General features: G+C 43.7%; 1 protein-coding gene across 3 annotated transcripts in view; it reads left to right on the top strand.

Moving 5' to 3' along the window:
* Positions 1–28,000, top strand: part of PIEZO1 (piezo type mechanosensitive ion channel component 1 (Er blood group)) — a 167,996-nt gene extending 139,996 nt beyond the window's left edge. For 2 of the 3 annotated variants that reach the window (XM_069738930.1, XM_069738931.1), the window contains exons 15-51: positions 1,397–1,545; positions 1,718–1,894; positions 3,293–3,378; positions 5,025–5,185; positions 5,268–5,444; positions 5,966–6,091; positions 6,462–6,662; positions 6,749–6,953; positions 7,061–7,165; positions 7,967–8,120; positions 8,372–8,615; positions 8,903–8,999; positions 10,990–11,158; positions 11,300–11,389; positions 11,877–11,953; positions 12,110–12,187; positions 13,085–13,185; positions 13,285–13,414; positions 14,422–14,499; positions 15,339–15,511; positions 16,117–16,247; positions 16,322–16,528; positions 16,637–16,895; positions 16,984–17,172; positions 17,250–17,415; positions 18,139–18,244; positions 18,925–19,072; positions 19,159–19,373; positions 19,467–19,625; positions 19,908–20,055; positions 22,460–22,648; positions 23,027–23,119; positions 23,204–23,376; positions 23,855–23,977; positions 24,073–24,152; positions 26,755–26,950; positions 27,102–28,000. In XM_069738930.1, coding sequence (XP_069595031.1) covers positions 1,397–1,545; positions 1,718–1,894; positions 3,293–3,378; positions 5,025–5,185; positions 5,268–5,444; positions 5,966–6,091; positions 6,462–6,662; positions 6,749–6,953; positions 7,061–7,165; positions 7,967–8,120; positions 8,372–8,615; positions 8,903–8,999; positions 10,990–11,158; positions 11,300–11,389; positions 11,877–11,953; positions 12,110–12,187; positions 13,085–13,185; positions 13,285–13,414; positions 14,422–14,499; positions 15,339–15,511; positions 16,117–16,247; positions 16,322–16,528; positions 16,637–16,895; positions 16,984–17,172; positions 17,250–17,415; positions 18,139–18,244; positions 18,925–19,072; positions 19,159–19,373; positions 19,467–19,625; positions 19,908–20,055; positions 22,460–22,648; positions 23,027–23,119; positions 23,204–23,376; positions 23,855–23,977; positions 24,073–24,152; positions 26,755–26,950; positions 27,102–27,351 — 5,610 coding nt within the window. In that variant the 3' untranslated portion in view covers positions 27,352–28,000. The remainder of the gene's footprint in view (positions 1–1,396; positions 1,546–1,717; positions 1,895–3,292; positions 3,379–5,024; positions 5,186–5,267; positions 5,445–5,965; positions 6,092–6,461; positions 6,663–6,748; positions 6,954–7,060; positions 7,166–7,966; positions 8,121–8,371; positions 8,616–8,902; positions 9,000–10,989; positions 11,159–11,299; positions 11,390–11,876; positions 11,954–12,109; positions 12,188–13,084; positions 13,186–13,284; positions 13,415–14,421; positions 14,500–15,338; positions 15,512–16,116; positions 16,248–16,321; positions 16,529–16,636; positions 16,896–16,983; positions 17,173–17,249; positions 17,416–18,138; positions 18,245–18,924; positions 19,073–19,158; positions 19,374–19,466; positions 19,626–19,907; positions 20,056–22,459; positions 22,649–23,026; positions 23,120–23,203; positions 23,377–23,854; positions 23,978–24,072; positions 24,153–26,754; positions 26,951–27,101) is intronic. The other variant, XM_069738932.1, reaches the window with a different exon arrangement.

The following is a 28,000-nucleotide window of genomic DNA, read 5'->3' as shown; positions in this document are numbered from 1 at the left end:
AGGCCGTTCACACAGGCCGTTCCAAATTAGAAACAAATTGATTTGTATATAAGCAACTCAGCGCGAGCTGAGCTGTAAATTGGACTTAGACAATTTATTTTTAAACCTAAGTCCAATTCACAGATCTGCTCACGCTGAGCTGCTTATATACAAATCAATTTACTAATTGTGTCAGAACATTGATCCAATTAGGACACTTGCCAAAATGGGTGTTTTTACTGATGTTCCTGTTGCTGGTAGTAATATCAATGACTTTTCCAAAAGTTACTTTCCAAGCAGCACGGTAGCCCAGTGGAAAGGACTGGTGCTCTGCAGCATGGGAGTCCAGGGTTCTGATCCCACCATGGGAATTTGCAAATGGACCTTCTCTACTTTTTCTTGACTTGACCTTCCCATAGGTGCTGGTAGTAATATCAATGACTTTGACAACTATTATCTTCCGAGCAGCATGGTGGCCCAGTGAAAACCTCTGGTGCTATGCAGCATGGGAGTTTGGTGTTCAAATCCCACAAAGGGGAATTGCTTCAGCTTTTCCTGATCTTCCCATTGGTGCTGGTAGTAATATTAATGACTTTGACAAAGATTATCTTTCGAGCAGCACGGTAGCCCAGTGGAAAGGACTGGTGCTCTGCAGCATGGGAGTCCAGGGTTCTGATCCCACCATGGACGACATCTGCAAGGAGTTTGTATGTTCTCCCCGTGCTCAGATTGTCGGCCTCCCATTCTTGAAAGACATACATGTAAGGGCGAGTGATGGACGTACTGTGGCTAATGATGTGTCACCTGTGCAGCATCCAGGAGGGCTGCTTGCCTGCCTCCCCCCTTTGGGCAAGTATCCTGATTGGATTAATGTTCTGACACAATTAGCAATAAATTGATTTGTATATAAGCAGCTCAGCACAAGCTGAGCTGTGAAAAAGTCTTTTTGGGACTTAGGAAAAATCTTCCCCCTTCTATCCATATCATTTCAATAAATTCTTATGTTCCTCCAATCCCCAGAAACACAGGACAGGAGCTGCTTACCCAATAGACACAGGGAACACCACAGCACCTCCATTGTATGTCTTTAGAGCATGGGTGGCCGACAATCTGAGCACGGGGAGAACATACAAACTCCTTGCAGATGTCGTCCATGGTGGGATCAGAACCCTGGACTCCCATGCTGCAGAGCACCAGTTCTTTCCACTGGGCTACCGTGCTGCTCAGAAGGCAATCCTTTGGCAAACTAGTTGACATTGGACAGGTGAGCCAATCGCTCCTTTTTAACATTTTTGATTTGCTAACTTTACACATAATCAGTGTCACAATTGTACAATGAAGCTTTTATTTTGTCCAATGACTTTAATAATAATAATAATAATAATGGTGGTTCACCTCCTTGTCTTCCTGCTCGTAGGTGTATTACATACTATGGAGGAAGCTGCTGAACTGTTTCTGGTGGCTGGTCGTGGCGTACACCATGCTGGTCCTCATCGCCATCTACACTTACCAGTTTGAAGATTTCCCCGTGTACTGGAGGAACCTGACTTCTCTCACAGATGAGCAGTATGTGGTTTGTTTTTTTTCTTGCTTATTCACTTTCTACATTGTCTGTTGGCTTTGTATGGTATTAGAAAACAGCTCTATTTAAGTGACTAGTGTCTAGCTGCAATACCTCATCCCGCCCATGAACAGGAGTGGCGCCGTTTATTTCTTTTCTGATATTCCTGTTCTCTAGGTTGAGTGCTATGGGGCTGGAGCAGTTCAGCGTGTCGGAGCTCTTCACCAGTATCCTTATTCCTGGCTTCTTCCTCCTGGCCTGTATTCTTCAGCTCCACTACTTCCACCGGCGGTTCATGCAGATCACAGATCTCACTGGAGCTTCGTCTCTGGTGAACGCCTCATCTGAGAACAGGTGAGGACGGAGTTTCTATTCTCTGCACAGCGCAGTCCTGCTACTATTAAGATCTCTGCTTGTAGTCATTGACTACAAACCTTCCCGGTTTAACGCCACAAAAATGAAAAACCTGTCCTTGGTCATTTAATGATCACATGTGGTCAACTTGCCCATTGGTTCCTGAGCAATCAGAGGTTTATATACTGAACCATAATGGCTATTAACCCATTGACAGCCTGTAACGCTGATCACGTCATATTTTTTTCAAAGGTCCAAGGAAAACAAATTGACGCGCACTCAACTTTGATCTAATATTCAGACCGCACTCGCTCATGCAAGTCAGCGAGTCTGTGGAAGCAATCGGACTGCACAAATGGAGAAGACGGAGACATTTTTTTCTCCATCTTCTCATTCAAGAGAATTCATCACACTATGATCAGAGTGTGATTAACATATTCTCTACACAGTCATCTGCAACAAGCCATATACACTACCTCTATCCTGCTCTAATGACCAAGATCAGAGGAATCTCTCATCTCTGTAGCTTACCTGCTTGCATGCTGCAATCAAGGCAGATCACGGGGAAATAAATGATTTATACCCAAACCCAAAAAAAGGGCTTGTCTATACTTCTACTGGAGTATCCCTAATAACCGGCGTCCTGAATACAGGATGATGCACTTTCTTGTGTGCAGGAAGGCAAGTGCATATGTAAAATCTGAATGAACCCCATCGCACACACATTCACCATCCCAGCTCTATAACCTGATGATCGCTTACTGGTCTATACCACAATAATAATTCGTATTCTTTCTTTTTCTTTATTCGTTGTATTATCTTGCATGTGTATATACTGTAAATACATATATATTTCCATATTAGACCATGTCCATTACAATGTATTAACATCATAAACCACATTTGTTTCTTCATTCTCAGTCTCGCCCGCTTTGTCCTCGTGGCTCGGGTCTTTGCTAAATATTAAGATGAAATGCTTTGAGATATACTCGATAAGGAAATATTTTTGAGCCATCTCATTACCACGGATCCTGTGATAGTCTACCACTGACAGCAGTTTAAACGGTTGAAAGCAGCCGATGGTATCGGTGCGGTCACCAAAAAGTGCACGTTTTATAGCCAAACGTATGTCGATCGCGGTATTATCAAAAATACAGAAATGCCACTTATCATCGTGGTTTTCCCATTGGACTTCTTTCTATTGGACTCTTTAGCTATTGGGAAACTACTACTCTCAGCAGGCACCATTCATGAGATCCACTACAATGCCAGACACTGCCCATTGGCACGAGGGGCACTGGGGGAAAAAAAACAATATATTTTTTTTTTTTCTAACTCTGTAGAATCATGTTGTATATTGTCAATGAAGTTTAAGTCATCCGTTTTTTTTTTTGATAGTGAAGCAAACCTAGAAGAGGATGGTGCAACCTCGGCCAGTGGAGGTGAAGAGGATGAGTGTCCAGAAGATGACACTAAACCTGAAGGTGAAAAAAGCCAGTATAAGCATCGTACCACCCCATCCCAGTCAATATATTATCAGGGGTTTAGAGACAAAACACAATGCACATATTTATGGCACTACAGTATATCGTGTGGTCTACAAATGCACTAGCACAACGTTGGCCAATGCCGCTGACCTAGACTGATTCTGCTGCCAGTCTAATGCGTATGGGAGGCACCGACCATTTTCTAAGAGATAAGCTGGCACCAGTAGCGCTCGATCGAGAGAACGCTAGGTCCGAGAAGGTAGATATTGCAGTCTTGTTTCTTTTATCGCAATTTTACCTGTCTATAGAGATGAAACATGGCATGGATATCATAATCCATCTGACCATTATTAATTTAAAGAGGTTCTGCAGGCCTTATGGTGATGTGAGTGAATGCATTATGTTCGTCTGTTCGCTATGATGCTGAAAATATACCTCCCATAAATATCGGATCCATGCAAACCCCAGCATTTATCACTGGCTCCAAAAGGTCTGGAAGCCATACTTTGATCAGAGGAAGCTTTATGCCTGGGAAGTGTACTTACCTGCCCATGCGTAAACAAATCTGTCTTGGTGTCTTTTTACCAGAGCCGTGCCTGCTGTAATTACCTGGTCACTGCAGGAAGACCCTCCTTCAATGGAGGTTGAAGTGTTAGCTCCCTCTACTTCCCCAGTTATAATTAGTTTGTCTGTTCCCCAGCTAATATTAATCCCATATGTTTAATGTGATGGTGATATGTCTCCTTTCCAGAGGTTTCTTTATGCATTTTAATTGTCAGATACTGCAATTTGGGTGTTCGTCTGAATTGTGCCATGGACTCAAAATGTCGTCATCAATACGGACTGAAAATACTCTCGTCTAAATAACAGCCTTGGGTATACTGTACCCATCATTGATCAGATGTATCAGCGAGACAATGACTGACCTGTGTGTATGGTTGGCGCAGTGCCCCATAGACTGGGTGTATAATGCCAGTGCTGAATTACCCTCTGTACTATGGAAATAAGTTGACATCAATGTGACAAGGCTAACTGCTCAGTTTTGGCATCTAGATTAAGTCACTTCTGTTGGTTTGGCTAGAATAAAGATTACACAGTATATTTAAAGGGGCTGTCCGTGAGTAACATATACCTACCCATGGGATAGGTCATCAATAACAGATTGGTGGGGGTCAAACACCCAGCACAGCACCTATACTGATCAACTGTCTCCCATGTACAGAGCCAAAATAACGCCCATCTCTGTACATGTTTAATGCTGCTGTTACGCATTTAAATAGTTATTTCCATCTCCAATATCCTATCCCCAATATATAGTAGGTGTAATAATATTAGCAAATACCTCCAATTAGAAATGTAGTATAGTTCTTCTGATTCGCTTTATCACCTACCTCATGTGCAGGGCATTACAGTAGATAAGGTATCCATGGTAACAGCTGTCACATGAGTGGTTGTAACCATGGATACCTAAGCTACTGCAATGCCCTGCAGATGAGGTAAGCGACATAGCGAATCAGAAGAACTATACTACATTTCTAACTGGATGTATTTGCTATTATTATTATTACTACACCTACTACATATTGAGATAGGATCAGTGAGATGGGAGCACCCCTTTTAACGATCCCCTCCTTATTTGTCAGTGACCTTCAGCAAGTGGGATTTGGTCGCCCAGCGTCTCACGGTGCTTTTCTACAAGTTTTCGAAGCTTCTACACCAGGTCCAAGTTTTCCTGTGGCGGCTACTTGAGCTCCATGTGATGAAGCTTGTGGCCCTGTACAGCGTTTGGGTGGCCCTGCAGGAGGTGAGCAGAATTTAATAAGAAAGAATTGTACATCTTTTAATCACTGGTGCTACCGTACAAGTAAACGTCGTCTTTTCACCAGGTAACAGTAATGAATTTCCTCTTTGTGATCCTGTGGGCATTCGCGGTTCCGTTTTCTCGCTTCCATCACATGGCTTCTTGCCTCTGTACCATCTGGACGTCCATAATCATTGTCTGTAAGATGCTGTATCAGCTCACTATAGTGAGCCCCGAGGACTACTCTGTGAACTGCACCCGGGTGAGTGCCGGCTGCTGTACTCCGCTTCTATCTACAGGGGACGATGGCGGCACAGTGGCCCGAAATTCAGCTCAATAGATCGACCAGATCCGTTCCTAGGTCCCCCGTGATTTGAGGTTTAACTCCTCATGCCTGTGGCGATTTGCTTATTGAAGGGAATGCTGAACTGTGCCGGCTAAAAAAAAATGTAGGAGGCATGGTACTCGTCATGGCATGGGAGCCCCTTCAATCATCTGTTCACCAAGATTAGGAGTAAAGACCACAAATCTATATATCGTATGCATCTGTTTAACAAGTATTCTGCACCCCAGAGGTGGAGATGATGTAAAAGTTAATATTTCCATCTCGGAAGTACCAAGACTATGGTGGAATTTTCCTTCAGAAAAAATTAAAGCGGAAAGAGAAGTTTCCTCACTTGTATCGTGTTGGTTTTCCATATTGAAAAGCTGTATATTAATGTTTCTGTAATAAATAAATCCAACATAATTGATTCAGCTCATTTTTAATTTTTTATCTTTTAGCCACTTCCCAACGGCACCAATCTCCTGGAGGAAGAGATCCAAAAGTCCGTATTATACCGTGGACCGGTTGATCCCGCTAATTGGTGTGGGATTCGCAAAGGTTCTCCCAGTTTAGGATACATCCAGGTACCCATCCGTAGTATAACTTAGAATAGAACTTTTTATTTCTCTTAAAATAACATTTTACATAAATATATATCCTAAAGTAGACATTACTTTCCCAATATACTTCCATGACAAAAAATGATCACCTATCCATTATCACGTTTTAACTAGGAGGGCCAGAGGTACAGAAGTGCCCCATTCTGGCGATTCTGCAATATCAGTCTAAAAATTATACCCTAATCAGTGGATAGGTGATAATTTTTGGACACTGAAATAACCCTCCATTACACAGATTGAGGAGCATCTCCGGAGAACCATGCTGAAACATCTGGTCCATATTTCTGTATAACTTTAACTTCTTTATTTTTATAACATATTTTTGTGTTCACAGAATCACTTGCAGGTCCTTGGGTTGCTGACGTTTGAGGCAATCGTGTACCGCCATCAAACCTTTTATCGTAAGCGATATCAGCTGGAGGTGCCGCGCAACCAGACTGTGTTCCCGGACGTGTGGCGAGAACATCTCGATCAGAGTCTACTCAACTGCATCAAATATTTTATTAACTATTTCTTCTATAAATTTGGCCTGGAGGTATGGCTGTGCCTTATCGCAGCTCAGTCTCATGACTACTTTTTTTTCTGTACTTATATCTTTTTTTTTTTTTTTTGCAATCTCAGATCTGTTTCCTCTTAACCGTGAACGTAATCGGTCAGCGTATGAACTTAATGGTTATCTTCCATGGTTGCTGGCTGATTGTAATCTTGACCCGGCGACAGAGAGCGAAGATAGCAAAAGTGTGGCCGAAGTACTGCTTGTTTCTCGTCTTCTTCCTCCTCTGGCAGTACTTGATGTGTCTGGGTATGCCGCCTGTGCTCTGCATAGGTAAGTACGGTTCTGCCATCAGAACGGTTCTGCCATCTGCCAGTACGGCATCATAAAACATCCTGTGGAATACATCAACGTGTCCTTTTTTATTAATTCACTGACAGAATATCCCTGGAGGTGGCATAAATTTGTTCCTGTGAACTCTGCTTTGATAAAATGGATGTATCTTCCGGACTTCTACATTGCTCCCAACGCCACCAACCTGATCAGTAAGTTGTCTCTGAAAGTGTAACCAAAAATGTACTTGTTACTGTCAATGTCCACATCCCACCCGGCTCTGCAAGTGTCGGTAAAGTGTAGACCCACGAGAACACTTATGGTTTGATTCCGGGTCTATCATGTTCTGCGTTGGACCGTGCAGAAGTGGCATTGATATCTTGGACAACTTCACTTCTGCGCTATGACCTATCCAAAAGATGTACCATAAATGGTGGACGTTTTGCTTATTTTCAGAGCAGAGTTGCCACCTAATCTCACATGTCAACATTTTTTGAGGGCACTGGACATATATGTGAAGCACGCTCCATTTACATGTATGCGTGTTCCAAAAACAAAAGTCACTCATGGCACCATCGGAGCAGGGTATCTGAGACCCCTTTTCTATTAGACCACCCTTTCTATCTACTTATACTGATTTTGCTTAAATCCCTTGTCCCTTTCCTCGCATGTTTCATCCGCAATGGAGACATCCTTTACTTAATAAAGAAGCATGTTTCAGTTCTGTTTAAACCACGAGCCGTTGCGGCTTCCACTTTGTTCATTCAGTAGTTCCTTCATCCTTCTCAAATACAGAACATGTCCAGCCTATGTTTATTTAGGAAATCAGCAGGACTCCCCCGCCCCTCTCTTGGTAACCAGTGAGTTTTGACTATTCAGTGTCCAAGCCAATAAAACAGGAGGAGGCCATGGTTCCTTGAAGTTCTGCCAATTTCTGTTGTTCCTTTTATCCTCCAGGCTGTCTTCTCCAACTTTCTTTGTTTTTACATTGTTGACCCATTCTTCTATTTCAGGTGACTTTCTCCTGCTGCTGTGTGTGTCCCAACAGTGGAAAGTATTTGTTAACGAAAAGAAGGAGGAGTGGTACACCGTGGCCGGGGAGAACACCGAGCAGATAGAATTTCCCGGGGACAGACCCAACTTGGCCCCAAACTTCATCAACTGTCGGTGAGATCCTTAACCTGTCATCCAGTAAAGCAAAACTCCCAGTAAATGGGTATTTGGAAATTTTGGCCTGACCGAACAGCATCAGGTCTGTATATAATGCTGTTTGTTCGGGTCAGCTGAGACTTGCGGTAATAATACAGATGACAAAATGCTGCATGTGGATTAGTATTAAAGGACACGTGATTGCGCAAAGTCTGCTCCTTCTCCTATAACACCATCGGTCAAGTGAACCCTAATATTTCTAATTACAGGTCCTATCTGGACATGCTGAAGGTGGTGGTTTTCCGTTACCTCTTCTGGTTTGTCTTGGTGATTGTGTTCATCACCGGAGCCACTCGGATCAGCGTTTTTGGACTTGGTTACCTGATGTCTTGCTTCTACCTCCTCCTCTTCGGCATGGCACTCCTCCAGAAGCCTGTGAAAGCCAGGCTGGTCCCATGGGACTGTCTGATCATCTATAACATTACCGTCATACTGTCCAAGAATCTGTTGTCGGTAAGAATAACCCTTTAGCCAGAAACTTCTAGGTGTGCGGCTTTGTTTTAATAAGCTTGTTAAAAACAATCAGCAAATGTTCAAAAATTATCAAGTTTGGAAAAAAAAAAAACCCTTTCATTTTTACCCAAATTCTAGAAAAACTGTGCAACACCGATGGTAAAAGTGGATGGAAATTGTATATATGCACTGATTAGCTGGCTGTTTGAGTTGCTATTTTGCCTTTTTTTTTTAGTTAATCTCGCTGTTATTCTTTTATCTCATCCACCTCTTCTTTTTTTTCCCAGCTCTTGTCTTGTGTCTTCGTCCAGCAAATGCAGAACAACTTTTGCTGGGTAATACAGCTGTTCAGCCTGGTGTGCACCGTCAAGGACTACTACAATCGTGAGTACTGCCGATTAAGCCTGGAGCGTAGAATTAATCACAGGCCTAAACCGATTGCAATCATAAAGTCAAATTATTAGCCAACTACGTTCTTGAATTAACAACTATTACTGAATTTGGTGCCAGAGAAATGTCTGAATGATAAAATTAACTACAGAACAAAAATGCAACATGAGACATCTCACTTCCATGTCTGCATTCATTGGAGTCTCTAAACCTTTTCCCACATATCATGCTTCAAACATAAAGATACCAAATGTAAATTTCTGGCGAAGAATCAACAAGTGGAACACAATTGTGAAGTTGAACGAAATTTATTGGTTATTTAAAATTTTTGTGAAAAATCAAAAACTGAAAAGTGGGGCGTGCGATATTATTTGGCCCCTTTACTTTCAGTGCAGCAAACTCAGTCCAGAAGTTCATTGTGGATCTCTGAATGATCCAATGTTGTCCTAAATGCCTAATGATGATAAGTATAATGCACCTGTGTGTAATCAAGTCTCCGTATAAATGCCCCTGCTCTGTGATAGTCTCAGGGTTCTGTGTGAAGCACAGAGAGCATCGTGAAGACCAAGGAACACAACAGGCAGGTACGTGATACTGTTGTGGAAAAGTTTAAAGCCGGATTTGGATACAAAATTATTTCCTAAACTTTAAAGATCACAAGGAGCATTGTGCAAGCAATCATATTGAAATGGAAGGAGTATCATACCACTGCAAATCTACCAAGACTCGGCCGTCCCTCTAAACTTTCATCTCAAACAAGGTGAACACTGATCAGAGATGCAGCCAAGAGGCCCATGATCACTCTGGATGAAGTGCAGAGATCTACAGCTGAGGTGGGATAGTCTGTCCATAGGACAACAGTCAGTCGTACACTGCACAAATCTGGCCTTTATGGAAGAGTGGCAAGAAGAAAGCCATTTCTCAAAGATATCCATAAAAAGTGTCGTTTAACGTTTGCAACAAGCCACCTGGGAGAAACACCAAACATGAGCAAGAAGGTGTTCTGGTCAGATGAAACCAAAATCAAACATTTTGACAACAATGCCAAACGATATGTTTGGCGTAAAGGCAACACAGCTCATCACCCTGAACACACCATCCCCACTGTCAAACATGGTGGTGGCAGCATCATTGTTTGGGCCTGCTTTTCTTCAGCAGGGACAGGGAAGATGGTTAAAATTGATAGGAAGATGGATGGAGCCAAATACAGGACCATTCCTGAAGAAAACCTGTTGGAGTCTGCAAAAGACCTGAGACTGGGACGGAGATTTGTCTTCCAACAAGACAATGATCCCAAACATAAAGCAAAATCTACAATGGAATGGTTCACAATTAAACGTATCCAGGTGTTAGAATGGCCAAGTCACAGTCCAGACCTCAATCCAATCGAGAATCTGTGGAAAGAGCTGAAAACTGCTGTTCACAAACGATCTCCATCAAACCTCACTGAGCTCGAGCTGTTTGCCAAGGAAGAATGCGCAAGAATGTCAGTCTCTCGTTGTACAAAACTGATAGAGACAGACCCCAAGCGACTTGCAGCTGTAATCGCAGCAAAAGGTGGCGCAACAAAGTATTAAGTTAAAGGGGCCGAATAATATTGCACGCCCCACTTTTCAGTTTTTGTATTTCCACAAAAATGTAAAATAACCAATAAATATCGTTCAACTTCACAATTGTGTTCCACTTGTTGTTGTTTCTTCACCAAAAATTTACATTTGGTAAATTTTATGTTTGAAGTATGATATGTGGGAAAAGGTTGAAAAGTTCCAGGGAGCCAAATACTTTCACAAGGCACTGTATATATATTTTTTTCACTATATTTTTGGTATCACAGTTGATAATATTTCTTGGAATTAATTAGGAATTAGGTTAATTCGAAGAGGTCAGAGGTAGAGACCAAATCAGAAGGAACATTCTACGGCCATGTATTTGTCAAAATAATGTCTGACTTGTCATTTACTACCTCCCCCATTTCTGTCTCTAGCCCGGGAGATCGACAAAGATCATGACTGCCCACTGCCTGTGGAAGAAGCTGGGATCATATGGGACAGCATTTGCTTTTTCTTTCTTCTTCTGCAGAGAAGAGTCTTCCTCAGCTCCTACTTCTTGCACGTGGTCTCTGACCTCCGCGCTTCCTCCCTGCAGGCCTCCAGGTCCGATATTTTTTTCTCTCCCCTGCATACTATGTAAAACAGATTTAAATCGATTTCCTGATACGAAGTGTATAAAAATATTGCAGAAAGATTGATATTTTACATCTTTTTTATGTAAAAAAAAAAATCTTTTCTTTGTAGAGGATTTGAGCTTTTTATGGCCAGAATAAGGAAAAATATGGATTTCCGCCGAGACACAGAGAAACGATCACTTGGTCAGCTCAAAAAACAGTAAGTGGCCACAATATCGGCACAGATACTGACAATGCAATGGACAACATACATCCTTATTTACCATCTATAGGGTGAGAGCTGTAAAGTTGTCTTTGTCACCCACAGCGTCCAATCATTATTCATGATCACTACACGGATAAAAACTGCTCTGCAATTGATTGCAATGGGCAAAGAAAAAGTGTTTTTTCCTTTTTGCCCATTTATATCCATCTGCCCCAAGGCGTCACTGGATTTTAATGCTTTTCAATAACCACGTGCCCCACTGTCACATTACCCATCCGTGGATTACATCATCAGTCAGTGGCAAATTCTGATAGTGACTACAGCTCATCGTTGGCTGCCATTATAAACTTTTTTTTTTAAGCCCCTCCATGTATTCATTATACGGAGGGGATTAAAAAACAAAACAAAATGAGGTGATTCATTATGGATTCCTTTCTCATTTGGACCAGCGTGACTAATGGACGTCAATTGTTCTCTGCAGAATGGAAAGAATTCGAGCCAAACAGGAGCGTTATCATCAAGGAAGGAAGCAAAGTGAAAAGGAGCAGGAAAAATCAGGTACAGTCCCTAAGGTGGCATTGGATCGACAGGTGAATACGTTTTTGAAATGTTACGCTCCTGCTTGGAGGGAAATTTAGTGTTTTTATATCAAGATGTCCACATCTGGTGACCTGAGGAAACAGACTGATTAAAGTTTCTTTTGTTCATTTCCAGGTGGAGAGGAAGGTGGTAAAAAGGTCTCTTCTAAAAAGAAGATTCACTGGAGCCGTCCATGGTTAGATCATGCTTCAGGTAGTTATAGGGACAACACAAGGTGATACACTAAGAAACTTGCTTTCCTACTAATAGATGAGAATAATAAGAACATATATCATAAATTGCTTGTAAAAGTATACTATGAAGAAAAACATTGCAAAACTGATTTCATATCAATATTTAGTGTGATTGCCCTTTTTCTTTTAAATCCGCAACAAAGATTCAACTCCTCTAGACACACTTGCACAAAGTTTGGGATTTTATAGAATTATAGTCAAGTGTATCAGTAACTAATTATAGCAAACAGGCGATAATGAATGTCGTTTTCATATGTAGGTTGAAACAGTCATTAACTGACAGAGCAACCGCTATGTAGGAGGCTTAAAAGTGGGTGAGGTTATGGAAGAGTCTCACGTCACACCATGCTTACCTCTCTTCCAAATCTGAAGATGTCCAGCAGTGCCATCAGCTCAGAACTGGGACCCAGCTACATCCATCCACTGTTCAGAGAGATCTTGTCAGAAGTAGTAGTCATGGAAGAATTGCCATAGCTTTGACATGGAAACAAGGCCAAACGACTCACCTATGTACAAAAACATAGGAAATGGGGTGCAGAAAAATTTGGCTGTAACAGTAGTTTGTTTGCTGACAGGGGCTGCCCTGCAGTTTCAGGCTCTGTACACACCACTACTAGGTTGCGCTCAGTTGACATTTCTGTGGCTTTAACAGCAAAAATAGTGCAGTGTGTCACACTATTCCCTTTTAAAATGTACAGGTCAGTGAGATATATTAGGATATATTCGGCTTAATTTTATATTGGAAATGTCTCAATTGAAATGGAAGCCAATACAGTGTGCAGAGACTCGGAGGCATAAATAATTTTTTCCCCCCAGTACTTATTGCCTATATACGTTTTCTTTGTGTCCCTGACAGTTCTGCACTCAGGAGATTATTACTTGTTTGAGTCGGACAGTGAGGAAGATGAGGAGTCGGCACTGGAGGAGCAGAGACCACCCAAGCAGAGCGCTTTCCAGGTAAGACCAGGTTCAGAGACAATCCCTGTATATTTGGGTATGTTTCTCATCTGGTGGGCTCTCTGACCTGTATACTCCTCCATCACTTGGATATCGTAGTTGGCATATCAGGCCTGGTTCACCAGCGCTAAGACAGCACTGAAAGAAAGAAAAAGGCACTACAGGCAAAGGATGGAAACAGAGAAGATGAGACAACTGATGACGAAAGGAGCTTCAGTAGAGGAGAAAGGTACCTATTTCATTTGATTTTGCCCTATTTATTTATCTAAAATGGTAGTCACTGACTCCTGGGACCCCACTTAAGGGGCTCGGTGATTAAAGAAGTTATCCTGATGTCCCAATCCTTAGGAAATACATCAATATTACATCAGTGAGAGCTTGACTCACCCTATTCCAAGGCTTTCCAAGCAAAGATCCTTAAAGATTTGTCCTCCTATTACTTTTCTTTCTTTTATTTGCTGGATGCCAGTATATAGAATAGTGCAGCTATAAAACTACAGACACATAGCACCGAACCGAGGGCAAATTGAACTCTGTCAATGAATTTGTTCATCACTTGTGCCAAGTTTCTAAACTCATGAAATAACCCTAAAATGTGTGGACTAAGAGGTTAAACAAACTTGAGTAAAAACATTGACATTACAAGATTGTGTTGAACTGGTAACATGACGAATTGTATTACTAAAAGGGGCTGTAGCAATTTGTGAAGTTTTTCCCAATCCATAGGACAGAAGATAAGTTCCCAAACATTAGGGTTCTGACAACTGGGACCCCCACCAACCCTGAGAACTGGGCTCTGAAGAGCAGAGGTCGGGCATGCGCACCGATACTTCATTATGAATGGGAGCTCTGGAGGGAGCCCGGCGTTTCGCTCTCTGGTCTTCAGGACTCCCATTTAGAATAGAGATGAGTGGAGAGAATCTTGAGAAACTTCCATCAGGTTTTTTTTTTGTATATGAGAAACTGATGAAATTCTGATGGTAGAAATAGACACACTGATTAAAATCTGATCCAGGACACCGATAGAAATCGGTCCATTAATTTTTAATATAGGGGGGGGGGAATAGATGCCTGAATGAGGCCGAAATCTGGCGTTTGGGGCCCATAATGTGCCCTCTATTTACTGTTCTGGTTGTGAACAGTTTTAATAGCGCAACGTTTACAATTCTCTATGAGATCTGTCTCGTTTATGGCTACTTGAGGTCTCATTAGTAACTTTGCTGTTTCGGATCTAAGCAGGAGAATCCACAAGCGAGAACCAGGAGGAACCACTAAGTGCGATGGAAGAGGAAGAGGTTCTGGATGAGGAGCAGGGTGAGCAGGACGTTATATGAGGGCGGTGATGTCTCCGGTATCATATCTCTCAGAACTGGGTTTTAGGACTACATAACCTTAACCAGTCGGTTTCAGAACTGGAGCATTGTGCTCCGGCTAAGCCGCCATTTGCAGGATTTCTGCTTCCGTCTTCCCTTTCCAACTCATTGTATAGCATAAAATTTCCTCAGTCAGTCTATATTCCAAGGAGGTCGGCTGTAGCAGGTATTTAGAAGCCTATAAGGAGTAATCTTCAAATCCACATGTCCTCCTTGCATCTTACAAGTTTCAGTACATAGCCCACCAAATAATACGAGGTAAAGATTCTACTTAGACTTTGCCAAAAACAAAAATTTTTTACCCAAAAGGAATTTACTCCGTCCGATTCGGTCATAAATAACTCGCCCACCACCATGTCAGCTCGTTCTCTACATTGCATGATCCGAAGCCACGAATAACACGTGACCACGACTGCTTAATACCATCTTGAGCCCGTTACTGTTGTCTTTGTCTCTGCACCAAATTCTTAATTTTTAAGACCTGTTCTCCTACCGCGTCTTTGGAGAGAGAGAAGAAATGAGGTCACCGAGCGAGAAGCTTCCATTAACACTTTTTACTGAAATATCACTGAGATTAAACCTGAATTAAGGCCGGATTATAAGGGGGTGAGAGATTTGGTGGGATTAGTTCTTCCCAAACTCTTATTACAGGAATTGCCGGCTTTGTGCCTGAAATGTCGGTTTTACGACTGTTCTAGAAGGTCGTGTTGATTTATTAGGCTTTGTTGTGTTTTGCTCCATATTTTGTGTTTTCTTCTGATTTTGTTTCATCTCTTCCAGGTGGAAGGAACGTGGTACAACGTATACTCGACATATTGAAGTTCCTCTGGGTCCTCTTTCTCGCCATGTTGGATGGTCTCATAGACTGGCTGGGTACTCTGACCAAGCAGTATGTGGACATGTCCACTGTACTGTGGGTAGAGAGATACATTTTAACCCAAAACTTGTCCAAGGTAAAAACATATTTTGTGGTGACATAATTAATAGAATTGTAATCGTTCTATCACCACATCCCTTTACTATATTGCCATAAAAGCAGTGTCTTGAGAATTTATTTGACTCAACGCAGCCACTTTCATCAGCTTAAAGGGTAAGAATGCATCTAAAATGAAGCAAGTACGGTAATAAGAAATCTCTTGCTCAGCTCCCATAAAGAACTAGGTGTCTCCATGGTAACAGACTACAAGCAAACCTTGTGTAGTCATTCCCTGTCCACTCCTTTTTGTTTTCTAACTTAAAAAATGGTTACGATCATGTACAAATCCATTAAAGCGTAAAATGGACTTTCATAGGAGGGTGTTCAGATGCTGAGACCCCCAGTGATCTGTCCTCAAAGACTCAAGACTTTTAGTCTGTAGTCTTTGGCTAACTCGGTCTATCTGAGTAGAGACGATCACAGCTGAAGGTACTCTCTGCACATCTTCCCCTTTGTTTCAGCTATTAGTGGGGGTCTCAGGAGCCGGACCCCCGTGTATCAAAGCTTCTGACATGGCTATGGCATATTAGTATAGTTACTCTTTACTCCATGGAGTGATTATCAATCACGTTGCCTTTTCAGGGTGAGGATGTCACTAGAAAGGATCTCTCCTCCCTTCATGAAAAGGACAAGAAAGGACCTGGCACCTCCTCTCTACCCGCTGGGACTACTTTTGATAAGGGTGTGGATTCACAGACTAGCATGGCTTCAAGGTAAGCGTAGAGTTAGACATTGGGTATAAATGGAAGATATAGGCCTTGTGCTCATAATGACTTCTTCTCCCTAGCGGATGTGAGGAAGAGGAGGGCCTCAGCAGCATGGCCGACTGCACAGACATCATCACTCCGCTCAGTACCGGCTACAACACCCGCACTAACAGTATGGAGCAGATGTCTGCCGCCGCCGGCTGGGAGGAGAGTCAATCAGATAAAGGCTCCCTGGAAATCCATCCAGTAAGACGCACCCGTACTGCCAGCGAACTGCTGGCCTGCAGGTAACCACCGCTATATAATGCAGCCATTCCTGTCACATTCGCAGTGTTGTTCTCTTCCAGTTTTTTTCTAATCTTATGTTCTCAATATTACACGTCTCCACACGACAGGCCGCTCACGTTCCCTGAACTCTCCGACTCGCAGCGTTTCTTCAGGACACAGAGTCGACCATTAAGGTTTTTGTTTGCCCTCTATCACTTGGTGGCGGCTCACTCTGAATTACTCTGCTACTTCATCATCATCCTAAACAACATGGTGAGCGCTTCGCTCATCTCGCTCTTCCTCCCCATCCTGGTCTTCTTGTGGGCCATGCTGGCCATACACCGGCCAAGCAAGCGATTTTGGATGACTGCTATAATTTATACAGAGGTACGCCGGACATCAGTTTGGTATTAATGTATCACTGGCGTTATCCCATCAAATACCTTGAACCTTTGCCTTGCTCTTCATCCTGCAGATTATGGTGGTGATTAAATACCTTGGTCAGTTTGGTTTCTTCCCATGGAATAGTGATACCGTTCTCGTTCGCTACGATGGGAAACCATTTTTCCCTCCTCGCATCCTCGGCCTGGAGAAGAGCGACTCCTACATCAAATACGATCTGATCCAACTTCTGACACTTTTCTTCCATCGATCGCTGCTCATGGTAAGGAGGTTGTCACAAGTGTTTCATAAACTCCTCACATACATCAGTATGTCATTACTTATTTTTTTTATACCCAGAGTTATGGATTATGGGATCGTAAGGATTTGGAATCTGTAGAGAAACCTCAGAAGGAAAAACAAAGTGAGACAGAAATCCAGTTGTCTGAAGAGTCAGATCCCAAGGGAAGCACCAGCTCTTTGCGTCGACGGAAAAGAGAGTCACAGACAAGCGAGCTGGACAAAGGTGGGTATGGGTGGGACGCTCTCCGTGCCAATGAGATCAGGGTTTTGTGCTAGTTACTTATGGGTGGGCTGTTAAGTGTTGGTTCCTATGGGTTTGTGAAGGACCAGTTTGTATATACACTGCTCAAAAAATAAAGGGAACACTAAAATACCACACCCTAGATATCACTCTTGATAACAATAAAACATGCTGCACCACTTGAGCAACTTCTGTTGGTTGTAGACACTGCCTCATGCTAAGTACCTCTTTTGGGGTGAGAGCAATGACAAAATGCAAAAGTGACCAAAACAGCCAAAAAGGATGAGAACAGAGAAATGGTCTGTGGTCACCCCCTGCAGAACCGCTCCTTTATAGGGGTTGTCTTGCTAATTGCCGATCATTTCTACCTGTTGTCTGTTCCATTTGCACAACAGCAGGATAAATTGATTCACTATCAGCGCTGCTTCATAACTGGACAGGTTGATTTCACATAAGTGTGATTGACTTGGAGTTACATTGTGTTGATTTTAAATGTTCCCTTTATTTTTTGAGCAGTGTATTTTATGTTCTAATGCTCAGACCCTTCAGACCATGGCTTTCCATGGCTGTTTCTGCTCCCATGGTCATACACGTAGAGCTATAAATTATTATTTTTTTCCATAATATCTAATCAAGTCGAATGTAATGTATCAGTTCTGGTAATAATTATGTAGGGTTCTGAAGCAATATTCAATTTTCTCCTAGACACAACAAAGGGAAAGCCGCAAGATTCAGGAAAGAAGAAAAAGAAGCCAGCGGCCGTGAGAATGAAGATGGTCGGAATGAAGGTTGAGAATTTTTTCATCCGGCTGTAAGTGGTTTGCGGGTACTTGGCTGAATATCCCACTTACACCTGAATGTTCACGATAGAAATTAATGAACCGAGAATCTAGCAATAGCCTTATTTAAAATTGCTTTGGCATGTTCACATGTAGCAGATTTTTTGTTGAGGATTTGATGCAGATTTACCCTCTGCATTGCAGCATGTGAAATGCACAAAGAATTGATATGCTATAAAGTTTGGGATTTTTTTTTAGAAGTTTTCGGCAACGTGTTAATGGTATTTGATGGAGTCTCGTCTGCTGAGCTGGTGCTGTTACTGTATCAATCTGAAGATTTTCTGCATGCGAGTTCCTGCAGGAAAATCCAGAGCAGCTATACAATGTGTGAACATACAGCATAGTCATCTATGTGCGCCATACCGTTACAGTAAGGTCTTGGGATGCTGGCAGAGGAGAGGCATCTATTTAAAATGTTATTATTCACTTGACCCGTTCCATAGTCTATGATGGTGGTCTGTGACCATGTGAAATGCCTCTTAAATCCCGGTATCCACAGCTCTGCTCTTTGATGTCACATGTGCGCCAAGTAAGGGTTAAGTCTCATGGCTCCCATCCAGGTGTGGTAGACCACCGTCCTGGGCGTCAGACCAGGTCCTGCTTATCGATTCTACAATGTGACGTTGGCTCATAACCCCATTTCCTGTTGTAGGGTGCAGGGAGTGTACAAACCAGTGAAGGCTTTCTTCCACGACATCCTTCACACACAGTATCGAGCGGCCACCGATGTCTATGCTCTTATGTTCCTCGCTGACGTGGTGGACTTTGTCATCATCGTGTTTGGCTTCTGGGCATTTGGGGTAAGTGGCTGCGAAGTTAAAGTTACCAAATCGCCATTTGCGACCACATTACCATTACATTGAGCTGAATCTCTTCTTCCTTCCAGAAACACTCGGCCGCTGCTGATATAACCTCGTCGCTGTCAGACGACCAGGTCCCTGAGGCTTTCCTCGTGATGCTTCTGATCCAGTTCTCAACTATGGTGATCGATCGCGCTCTGTACCTTCGGAAGACCGTTCTTGGGAAGCTGATCTTCCAGGTGATACTGGTCATTGGCATCCATGTCTGGATGTTCTTCATCCTACCAGCAGTTACTGAAAGGTAAGAACTCCAGCGTAAAGCCCAAGTCGTGAGGGGTCTATACACCTTGGTCTTGCTGTAACCTGATGACATTATTATTTCTCTATTCTCCAGGATGTTCAGCCAGAACACGGTGGCGCAGTTGTGGTATTTTGTAAAGTGCATCTACTTTGCCCTGTCTGCCTATCAAATCCGCTGTGGATACCCAACCCGCATTCTAGGCAATTTCCTGACCAAGAAGTACAACCACGTTAACCTTTTCCTCTTCCAGGGGTAAGCCATCCTTAAAGTGTAAGATCTTCTAACTACTGATATACAAGTTGGTTCCTAGGACTCTGGTCATTACGCCATAGGCGCTAGTCTGGATCCCTGTGAATCTCCTCCAACCTGCCGACATCCCCTTTGATTAGCCGGCAGACACGACACGAAGCCGGCTAATCAAGAGGAACCGGAGACGTTGGAAGGTAGGAGGAGGGTCGCTGAATACTGACCAGGGTCCTGCACATTCATTTGCTCCTCTCTATCTGCCGCCTATAACATCCCGCCCTCTTGCAGCTTCCGTCTGGTCCCCTTCTTGGTGGAGCTGCGGGCCGTCATGGACTGGGTCTGGACCGACACTACCCTCTCTTTGTCCAACTGGATGTGCGTGGAGGACATTTATGCCAATATCTTTATAATCAAGTGCAGTCGTGAAACTGAAAAGGTAAGAATGAAAATTCATGTCAACGAACGATTTCATCACAGAAGGGATCCCCCTAAACCCTGATCCCTAACAAACATGGCTTCTAGGTGTCCTCCTTTTTATAATTCAGCCTTGGTTATATCACAGCTCATCATTATCTGTGCAGGGAATATTAATACTACGCACTGATCAGACAATCCTCATTTTTTCCTCTACTTTAGCTGAACACCTTACTAAGAAAAAAGTATATATATATTCTGGGCCGGCATCCATTGCATTACTCAGAAGGGCTGAAATTATTTCCTAAATTCCTGTAACGCGGCTCCAGAACGCAGACTGAGGTGTGACCCCGCTGCCGACAATCACTGAATATTTATGGCGCTGGCTCACAGAATAATGTCACCGTATCTAGAGGAATTTGGAACGACGGCCAGGGCTGCCGGCTTTCTGTCATAGCAAGAATTTTTTTTTTTTCTCATGAGGAAGAGAAGAAAAAAAAAAAAAAAAAAGAAATTCGGAAAATGGCTTTTCTTTTTACAGACACACCCTTCTTTATAGCAGCAGAAAATCCATTTAATTGTTACAGTGACGTCTGAATCATGATTTTCCGTTTTACAAGAAACCTGCCAGCTGGTATCTGATCTTCACTGCACTGGAATATACAAATGCTTCTCGGAAAATTAGAATATCATCAAACAGTTCATTTAAGTTCTTCAATAGAAAAAGTGAAACTCATATATTATATAGAGTCATTACAGACAGTGATCTATTTCTTGTGTTTATTTCTGTTCATGTTGATGATTATGGCTTACAGCCAATGAAAACCCAAAAGTCATTATCTCAGTAAATTAGAATAATTAACAAAAAACACCTGCAAAGGCTTCCTAAGCATTTACAAAGGTCCCTTAGTCTGTTTTAGTAGGCTCCACAATCATGGGGAAGACTGCTGACTTGACAGATGTCCAGAAGGCAGTCATTGATACACTCCACAAGGAGGGTATGCCACAAAAGGTCATTGCTAAAGAAGCGGCTGTTCACAGAATGCTGTATCCAAGCATATTAATGGCAAGATAGGTGGAAGGAAAACGTGTGGTAGAACAAGGTGCACAAGCAAGCGGGGTAACCGCAGCCTTGAAAGGATTGTTAAGAAAAGGGCGTGCAAACATTTTGGGGAGATTCACAAGGAGTGGGCTGCTGCTGGAGTTATTGCTTCAAGAGCCACCACACACAGATGTATCCAGGACATGGGCTACAAGTGTCACATTCCTTGTGTCAGCCACTCATAACCAATAGACAACGCCAGAAGCATCTTACCTGGGCTAAGGAGATAAAGAACTAATCTGTCGCACAGTGGTCCGAGGTGTTGTTTTCAGATGAAAGTAAATGTTGCATTTCATTTGGAAATCCAGGTCCCAGAGTCTGAAGAGGCCACAATCCGAGCTGCTTGAGGTCTAGTGTGAGGTCTCCACAATCAGTGATGGTTTGGGGAGCCATGTCATCTGCTGGTGTAGGTCCACTTTGTTTTATCGAGACCAAAGTCAGCGCAGCCGTCTACCAGGACATTTTAGAGCGCTTCATGCTTCCCTCTGCCGACAAGCTTTTTGGAGATGGAAATGTCATTCTCCAGCAGGACAATGGCCCCTGTCCACAAAGCCAAAAGTACCAATACCTGGCTTACAAACAACAGTATCACTGTGCTTGATTGACAGCAAACTCGCCTGACCTAAACCCCATAGAGAATTTATGGGGTATTGTCAAGAGGTAGATGAGACACCAGACCCAACAATGCAGACGAGCTGAAGGCTGCTATCAAAGCAACCTGGGCTTCCATAACCCCTCAGCAGTGCCACAGGCTGATCACCCCCATGTCACGCCGCATTGATGCAAAAGGAGCCCAGACCAAGTATTAAGTGCATTTACTAAACATACATTTCAGCAGGCCAACATTTCAGATTTTAAAATCATTTTTCAAGCTGGTGTTATAAAGTATTCTAATTTACTGAGATAATGACTTTTGGGTTTTCATTGGCTGTAAGCTGTAATCATCAACATTAGCAGAAATAAACACGTGAAATAGATCAGTCTGTAATGACTCTATATAATGAGTTTCACTTTTTGAAGAACTGAAATAAATTAACTTTTTGATGATATTCTAGCTTTGTGAGGCGCCCCTGTATATTACATTATACATTAAATCCGTGACAAATGAAAACTTGACACCCCAAATTTCTCTAACTGTCCTAACGGAAAAGCAAAATGAAGAAATTAGAATTGTTTTGACTGTTTTTCTTTAATCGATTCTATTTGCACATTTGCTTAATTTTGTTTTTCCTTTTCGTCCCTTTGAGAAATTCTCATTACATTGTGAGTGTTCAGTAAACTTTTGCAATCGATTTCTAGTTACTGTAAAGTTTATCATCTTCAGAAATACCCGCAGCCTAAAGGACAGAAGAAAAAGAAGATGGTGAAGTACGGCATGGGCGGTCTCATCATCGTGTTCCTCATCTGTATCATTTGGTTTCCTCTGCTCTTTATGTCTCTGGTGCGCTCAGTTGTGGGAGTCGTCAACCATCCGATTGATGTAACTCTGACCTTCAAATTGGGAGGATATGAGGTATGCAAACCGGGCAAAAAAAACATCATGGGGTTTGGGTGTCTGTGCAGGGACAGGACTATAAGGGTATGTTCACATGTTGCGGGTCAGCCTACAAGAATGTCACCATTTGAATAAGTGAAAAATGTAGAAAAAATTGACACGATGCGGTTTTGTGTGCAAGGAAAAAATACGAGATTTCTGAAGTCTCGTTCACTTTGCAAAAAACGCAGCATGTGAACAAGTCCTAAGGGTAACGGAACTAGAGACAGATTACGGTGTATTTTTTCCCCACACTTTTCTCTTCCATTCTCTGCCTTCTTCCCTAGTACACGTGAATGTATTTTTTTATTTTTTTTTATTACTAATGCGTTTTTTTTTTCCACTTTCTCCGTCCAGCCGCTGTTCACGATGAGCGCTCAGCAACAATCCATCCAGCCCTTCACTCCCCAGGAATACGAGAAGCTCACCAGTGAATTTGCTCGGCAGCCGGTGAGCGCTCACGGTTTGGTCAGAATATATTCCAGGTCTTTATGCCGCGGAACAATGTACAAGTCGCCTTCTATCTTGTTTCAGACGGCCATGCAGTTCATCACACTGTACAGCTACGAGGACATAGTGACCGCACAAATCGAGGGGAACTCCGGCTCCGTATGGGGGATCAGTCCTCCGAGCAGAGAGCAGATGAGGAAGGAGCTTAAGAACGGATCTTCGGCCATTACACTTAGATTTACATGGGACTTCCAGAGGTAAGACCTTCCATGGACTCAGTACAGTAATGACAGCCACATTGCATCATTTTCTGTATAAAATCCTGCAAAGGGGAATATACATCAAACCTGGGAAATTGGTTCTATATTGAAGAATTACAAATTAATTGTGCAACGCCTCCAGTAGGCATGTATGGCTGAAAACAGATGGGCTCCGTCTGCATCGTTAGGCAATGCACCCCATCGGCAAATATGGCCAAATCCTGCTTTGTGGGGGATCAAATGCAAACCCCGACGGTGACATTGAACGTAGGGTAAACCTCAATATGAACTTTGCCTCAGAGGCGTACCCCTCTCAATGAATCGGACCCCTCATCAAGACCAACATGAACAAACCCAGGTTTCATGAATTGGGACCACTGGATTACTAATCAATGATAAATAAAAAAATGGCAAAATCTGTCCCTTGCTGTAATTAAAAGCCTGATAAATGTATGGCAAATTCTGGCTATTCCAGGGATCTGGCTAAAGGGGGCACTGTGGAGCACACATCAGAGAAGCACACGAAGGACCTGGAGCCGGGGAGTGAGGTGCGCATGCAGCTGGCCGACCTCTTAGAAGGCACCCGAGACACCCCCGTGTAAGTGCTCAGATACTCGGAGCTTTGTGCACCCGACTACTGATCGAAAGGGAATGAAAAATGTTCAATTATTCACCTAACCCCTCTCTCCACAGATGTGTCCCTTACTTGTTTCCACAGTATATCCGAGCCCCTAATGGACCAGAGGCAAATCCTGTGAAACAGCTGCAGCCCGGTAAGAGAATTCAGTCTACACACACCTCTTCATTATTTTGTCGCATAAAAAAGGAGATTCCAACAGCTAAGTGCCATATTTTTCAGTACAGAAGACACATTTTTTTTATCAAGAAAAACTCTTATTAAAAACTGTGTGCTTCTTATAGTCCAGAGGCAGATTCCTGTGATGGAGGAGAAAGCTGACACCGCTTCCTTCCCGATCACAGAGAGCTGCTGCCATACACTGATCTATGTGATCAGAGCAGGAGCGGAAGCTGCTGGGACTGAACGGAGGCTGCAGGACCTTCTGCAACAGTAATTCCAGGACCTTTCAGGTCATGTGACTGATCACATGACTTGAAAGCTGCTTAAGTTAATCAAGTGGAAGGCCTTACAAATGCTCTGCTGCTGCAGCCTCCACACATATCCCGATAAAGAACTGCAGGATGTAGTAATGTATAGGGCAGGTGTGTGTGTGTAGCAGAGCTGCCTGTGCGCATGAGTGAGTGTATTAGCTGCTTGTTCCTATACATGGAGCAGAGCTGTCCAAACATGTAGCAGAGCTACGTATGCCTGTAGCAGTTGTGTGTGCATGTAGCAGAGTTGTGCGTCTGTATGTGTGCGTGTAGCAGACCTGTGTCTATATATGTGCAGGTAGCAGAGCTGTGTGCATGTAGCAGAGCTGTGTGTCTGTATGTTTGTGTGTAGCAGAGCTGTGAGTGTAGCAGAGCTGTGTCTGTGTGCGTGTAGCAGAGTTGTCTGTGTGCATGGAGCAGAGCTGTGTCTGTATGTGTGCGTGTAGCAGAGCTACATGTGTTTGTATGTGTGCATGTAGCAGAGTTGTTTGCATGTAGCAGAGCTGTCTGTGTGCATGTAGCAAAGCTGTCTGTATGTGTGTATATAGCAGAGCTGTGTGTTTGTACGTGTAGCAGAGCTGTGTCTGTATATATGTGTGTGGCAGAGCTGTGTGTCTGTATATGTGCGTGTAGCAGAGCTATCTATGTGGGCGTGTAGCAGAGTTGTCTGTGCAGCAGAGCTGTGTGTGCATGTAGCAGAGCTGCGCGTGTCTGTATGTGTGCATGTAGCAGAACTGTGTCTGTACATGTGCGTGTAGCAGAGCTGTGTCACTATGCGTGCGTGTAGCAGAACTGTCTGTAGGTGTGCATATAGCAGATCTGTCTGTGTGCATGTAGCAGAGCTGTCTGTGCGTGTAGCAGAGCCGTGTGTACATGTGCGTGTAGCAGAGCAGTGTCTGTATTTTTGCATGTAGCAGAACTCTGTGTGTATATATGCGTGCAGAGCTACGTGTGTCTGTATGTGTGCGTGTAGCTGTGTGTGCATGTAACAGCTATGCCTGTGTGTGCATGTAGCAGAGTTGTGCGTCTGTGTACGTGTAGCAACTGTATGTCTGCACATGTGCGTGTAGCAGAACTGTGTGTACATGTGCATGTAGCAGAGCTGTGTGTTTATGTGAGGGTAGCAGAGCTGTGTGTTTGCATGTAGCAGAGCTGTCTCTGTATGTGTAGCAGTTGTGTGTGTGTGTGTGTGTGTGTGTGTGTGTGTAGCAGAGCTGCATGTGTTTGTATGTGTGCATGTAGCAGTTGTTTGCATGCAGCAGAGCTGTGTCTGTATGTGTGTGTAGCAGAGCTGTTTGCGTGTAGCCGAGCTGGGTCTGTGTGTGTAGCAGAGCTGTGTGTCTGTACGTGTGCGTGTAGCAGAGCAGTCTGTATATATGTGTGTAGCAGAGCTGTGTCTACATGTGCGTGTAGCAGAGCTGTCAGTATGTGTGCGTATAGCAGCGTTCTGTGTGTGTAGCAGAGCTGTTTGCATGTAGCAGAACTTTGTGTATGTGTGCGTGTAGCAGTGCTGTGTCTGTATGTGTGCGTGTAGCAGAGCTGTGTGTGTAGCAGTGCTGTGTGTACGTTTGCGTGTAGCAGAGCTGTGTGCATGTAGCAGAATTCTGCGTCTGTGTACGTGTGGCAACTGTGTCTGTACATGTGCGCGTAGCAGAGCTGTGTGTGTGTATAGCAGAGCTATCTGTATATGTGTGCATGTAGCAGAGCTGTGTCTGTGTTTGCATGTAGAATAGCTGTCTGTACCTGTGCGTCTAGCAGAGCTGTGTGTCTGTGTGTGCATGTAGCAGAGCTGTGTGTCTGTATATGTGCGTGTAGCAGAGCTGTGTCTGTACCTGTGCATCTAGCAGAGCTGTGTCTGTGTGTGCATGCAGCAGAGCTGTGTCTGTATATGTGAATGTCTGTATATGTGCATGTAGCAGATCTGTGTGTCTGTATATGTGCATGTAGCAGAGCTGTGCATCTGTATATATATATATTTTGCTGTGTAAACCTGGGGTGCGTCACATGGGCCATACGATATGGTAGATGACTTGGAGGCCGCCCTGATGATACCCCCCGCAGCGTGTAACCAGCTGCATTTATTCCAAGGTAATTTTCAACAAGGAAAGGTGACTATTTCTTCTAAAAGTGGATGAAATGTTGTTGCCGTTTTATGTCTCTGCCAGCTCCACAATATCGTGGTGCCCGGCCGCTGACGGCCATCTCCTCCGTGCTGGTGTACGGCCTCCAACACTCCAGTCAATGCCGTTCTCCTCTTTTGCGCAGATGAGGAGGGAAGTTACCTGAATGTCACCGTGCACCTGAACCGGCAGAGGATCAGCGAGGGCAACGCCAGCAGCAGCTTCGTGGAGTGGTGGGTGATCAACCTGGAAGACTGCAAGCGAGACTGCAACATCCTCCCAATGGTGATCTTCAACGACAAGGTCAGCCCCCCGAGCCTGGGCTTCCTGGCTGGATACGGGTAAGAGCGGCCTCGTTCACACACACGCTCTTCCCTCATGGTTAGGATGACGGTTGCTACAGACTTCCACCAAATCCTGCAGCTTTAGATTGCTGGAAGCTCTCAGATTTGTCCACACTGTTTACCATTTTGCCTTTTTTGTCTTCCGCAGAATTATGGGTCTGTACGTTTCGATCGTCCTGGTCATCGGCAAGTTTGTGCGCGGATTCTTCAGCGAGATCTCGCACTCCATCATGTTTGAGGAGCTGCCTTGTGTGGATAAGATCCTGAAACTTTGTCAGGACATCTACGTGGTGCGGGAGCGCGGAGAGCTGGAGCTGGAAGAAGAGTTGTACGCCAAGCTTATCTTCCTATACCGCTCGCCGGAGACCATGATCAAGTGGACGGTAGACAAGGACTAAGTATGGCGACGCTGAGCCGCGAAAGATGTGACATGAAGTAGGAGGAGCGCCATCCGCTCTCCGGAAGGAAAACTATTTGTGACTGAGCGCAGAAAGTCGACACTACCTGTCCAGAGCGAGACGCCAAGGTCAACATTTCTTCTAAAACCCAGAACCTCAGACACTGCTGCAGTCTCTTCCTGCCACCACAGGAGGGCAGCAACGCTCCGCCATGAAGATCTCCGACCAGCCCTAGAGTCATCACTAGGCCCATACTGCTGCTTAATGTTCGGAGATCCGCTGCCGCACACGGAGGATCGTGCTGGGGGAGAAGTTTTTTCTTAAGACTTCTGTGTAATGTTTATCAATTGGGACTTCTGACCAAAGTTCTGGAATGACTTGTGATAAAGAGCTATTTATATACTGTAAAAAGTTATTTTATTTACTGGGTGCAACGCCGCACACTACCTGACCGCCTGGAGGGGACCGGCCTGTGCCTCGCATCAATACTGTACACCAAAGAGGACCCTCCGATGTGCAATATCGCAGGGCAGGACCCCACCCGGGACCCCGGGTAGTGCTCTGCCCTCGGAACAAAACCAAAAATCAAGTAAAGTTTTCAGAGTTACTTGTGTTTTTCTACTATTAAACATGGCATCTGTGAAATAAA

This window comes from Ranitomeya imitator, chromosome 9 (genome assembly GCF_032444005.1).
Source record: "Ranitomeya imitator isolate aRanImi1 chromosome 9, aRanImi1.pri, whole genome shotgun sequence".
NCBI lineage: Eukaryota > Metazoa > Chordata > Amphibia > Anura > Dendrobatidae > Ranitomeya > Ranitomeya imitator.
Note: the sequence above shows the minus strand (reverse complement) of the source record. Positions and strands in the feature narration are given on the sequence as shown.